Source organism: Seriola lalandi, unplaced genomic scaffold, assembly GCF_002814215.2.
Source record: "Seriola lalandi dorsalis isolate HSWRI2012SDOR001 ecotype SW California unplaced genomic scaffold, Sedor1 jcf7180002054143, whole genome shotgun sequence".
In the NCBI taxonomy this organism is placed as follows: Eukaryota; Metazoa; Chordata; class Actinopteri; order Carangiformes; family Carangidae; genus Seriola; species Seriola lalandi.
Genome location: NW_019524696.1, coordinates 200,302 through 203,351, shown reverse-complemented (window position 1 = coordinate 203,351; position 3,050 = coordinate 200,302). Strand labels below are relative to the sequence as shown.

Here is a 3,050-nt window from a genome sequence, read left to right as displayed (position 1 = left end):
AGAGGAGAGGAGAGAAGAGGAGGAGAGGAGAGGAGGAGAGGAGGAGAGGAGAGGAGAGAAGAGGAGGAGAGGAGGAGAGGAGAGGAGAGAAGAGGAGAGGAGAGGAAAGGAGAGAAGAAGAGAGGAGAGGAGGAGGGGAGGAGGGGAGGAGAAGAGAGGGTAAAAGAAAGGGGAGTTGGAGGGTAGGAAAGAGAGGAGGAAGGACCAAACAGTGAGTTGCCATGGTTATGAAAGGACTGTTGCCACACTGGAAGGGTACACACACTTTCTCTCTCTCTCTCTCTCTCACACACACACACACACACACACACACACACACACACACACACACACACACACACACTACTCCCCTGACAACAGTGAATAGACCCATCTATGCACATCTTTTGAGAGAGGGAACAGACACCTGGGAACACAGGCTGAGATACTAAGATTACACTGTATACAGATGGTTCCACTTTATGTGCCGTCAGAAAATCTAAACGTGTCTATTTCAGAGGGTAAACGCTACTATTTTTTACTATTAAAAACCTTGAAAACCCTCTTACATTTCTAAAATAAATCTGCTTTATATAAGTTACACATGACCTCCACACCAGAATCACATGGGTGGAACATGAAAGAAGTTTTGAACTCGCTCTTGAGCTTAAGCTCCATTAACAATAACACTGAGCAGAGTCTCTCTACACGAACAGCGGCGTAATGACAGGCACATTACTAAAAACACAAATAACTAAAAACTAAAAATAATTTCGGTTCGGTTTGAGGTGGGAAGTTTTTAAGGCCGATTCACCTCATGCAGTATCTTTGCCTCAGTTTCTCCCTTAAATTTTAATAACTTATGGAATATAACTAACTAACTTTTCATAGGTGGACATCGGCCTAATGGAACAAAACAACTCAGATGTATTTTTCCCGCCCAGTGAGGTGGAAAACCACCCGACTTGGCAACACTGATGGTGAGCCATAATACAAACAAGAGGTGAGTGTTGAAAGTTTCAAAATAAAACACATAACCTTAGGGATCCTGTAAAATAATATCAGTTAAACCAAGATTCTTTCGTAACCTTTAGTCAGTTTACTTTTCTCCTAATGTAGAAAACACAAATATAAAAAGGATAAGTTCAGAAAAGTCATGTGGCCAAACTCAACCACTGAGCCGACCGTCACAGGTCAGCCTTCCAGCCGTTCTCTTCATCACTGCAGTTAGCACCATTTCCCTCATTACCCCTGTATAATGTGATATGCTGTGATGCATACCGTAGACAGTATGATTGGATTGCATTCTCCCATTATTACCTGTTTCCTCGTCCGCGTCTTGCCCGTTCGGAGCTTGATGTATCTGGCTATGAGCTCATTTCGGCCTGGAGGGAAAAGACACAGAACATACTGATGAAACATTATGCATGCTGTTTTCTCTCTTAACACACACACACACACACACACACACACACACACGTAAGACCCTATTTGAACTATCTTTCTTTCTCACAGACAAACAAGCAGAAATCATAAGACCCTGAAAAACAACTTAGTGCCTGATTTAGTGCTGTTGACCCAGCGACCTTGTGACGTGCAGTTTCACATAGTAGCACTGTAATCACCGATACCCCTGTTGAGCCCTCTACACATGCTCACTCACACACACACTCACACACACACACACAAAATCACACACGCCATGGCCCTGAATACACATGACCCAACAATACAGGCATTCATGCAGACCGGCCGTCCCCTGATTAAAGGAACCAGCAGGCCAGCTGTACCCATGCTTATGTGTGTGCACATATGCACGCGCACACACACACACACACACACACACACACTCTTACAATGCTGAATAATTCAACCCATTCAATAGGGAGCACAGCAGACTCAGCATGACCTGGCTAGTATAAATTAGTGAGGGAGACAGAGAGAAAAAAGAAGCAGAAAACCCCTGTGTTACATCCAGAAAACCTGTTACAGAGACGTGTGTGTGTGTGTGTGTGTGTGTATCCAACACAGTATAAAACACAGATTAGTTAACAGATTAACAGTGCTGCATTGCAGAGGCCTCTTAAATCCGACCAGTTTGTGACTTTAGAGTCGTACAAATTCAAAGATGGCGGTGGCGTTTTAAATATTTTGTGAAATTAAGTAATTTGACTGTTATTTTATTTGCTAACAAGCAAATTTGTGGCTGTGTGGCTCAGTTTGCTTTGGTTTGTCTCCTGGCCTGTTTTCTGTTCCAACCAAGTGGAAAACCAAAGTCAGGCCAGCTGGCCAACTGATGGTCAAGATCAGCACAAAGCCAAACCTCTACACACTACCCAAATGGCTCACAACAATAGCCCTAACTAACTAGCAGATGGTGTGTGTGCCTGTGTGCCTGTGTGCGTGTGTGCGTGTGTGTGTGTGTGTGTGTGTGTGTTCTGACCAGTCCCACTCTCACTGAGATAGAGAGCTTAGACTGATAAAATCTACAGCTCCCCATGCAGGTGTTTTCCTTCTAGCAGTCAAAAGCTGCAACTGACGTCAACACACACACACACACATGCACGTATATACATGCATGAGTGCCAAAACACACACACACACACACACACACACACAGAGTGGGTCCTGGCTGCGGAGGCTGACATCTGACTCCAGAGGGGCCAGCTGGTCTTTCTAGGAGGCTTAACGGTGAATTATCATCCTTCACTAACCCTGCGGCACACATCCCTCACTCTCGCCCTCCCTCTTTCTCAAAAACTCTCCAGCACACCCACAAACACACATCCACACACACACACACACACACACACACACACACAGAAACACACAGGCCCTTCCCTCCCTCCCTCCCTCCTTCCCTCCCTCTTTGCCCTTCCATCCATCCTCTGTTCTGGCTGTTCCCTCTTTCCCCTCCTCTGTCCCTCTTGTAGTGAATGGGCTTCCCTCCTGCTCCCTCCCTCTTCTTCTCTCTGTCGCTCCCTCCCTCTCTACTTGCCCAGTGAAAGACTTCAAGGCCAAAGTCAGATGGTCATTAACTGTGACGAACAGAAGTACCCCACCCCACCCCC

The 3,050-nt window shown here is 45.8% G+C and overlaps 1 protein-coding gene across 2 annotated transcripts in view; it reads right to left on the bottom strand.

Moving 5' to 3' along the window:
* LOC111653083 (transcriptional enhancer factor TEF-1-like) overlaps positions 1–3,050 on the bottom strand; it is a 42,372-nt gene that overhangs the window by 18,153 nt on the left and 21,169 nt on the right. For both annotated transcript variants that reach the window (XM_023403545.2, XM_087173260.1), the window contains one exon: positions 1,300–1,364. In XM_023403545.2, coding sequence (XP_023259313.1) covers positions 1,300–1,364 — 65 coding nt within the window. The remainder of the gene's footprint in view (positions 1–1,299; positions 1,365–3,050) is intronic.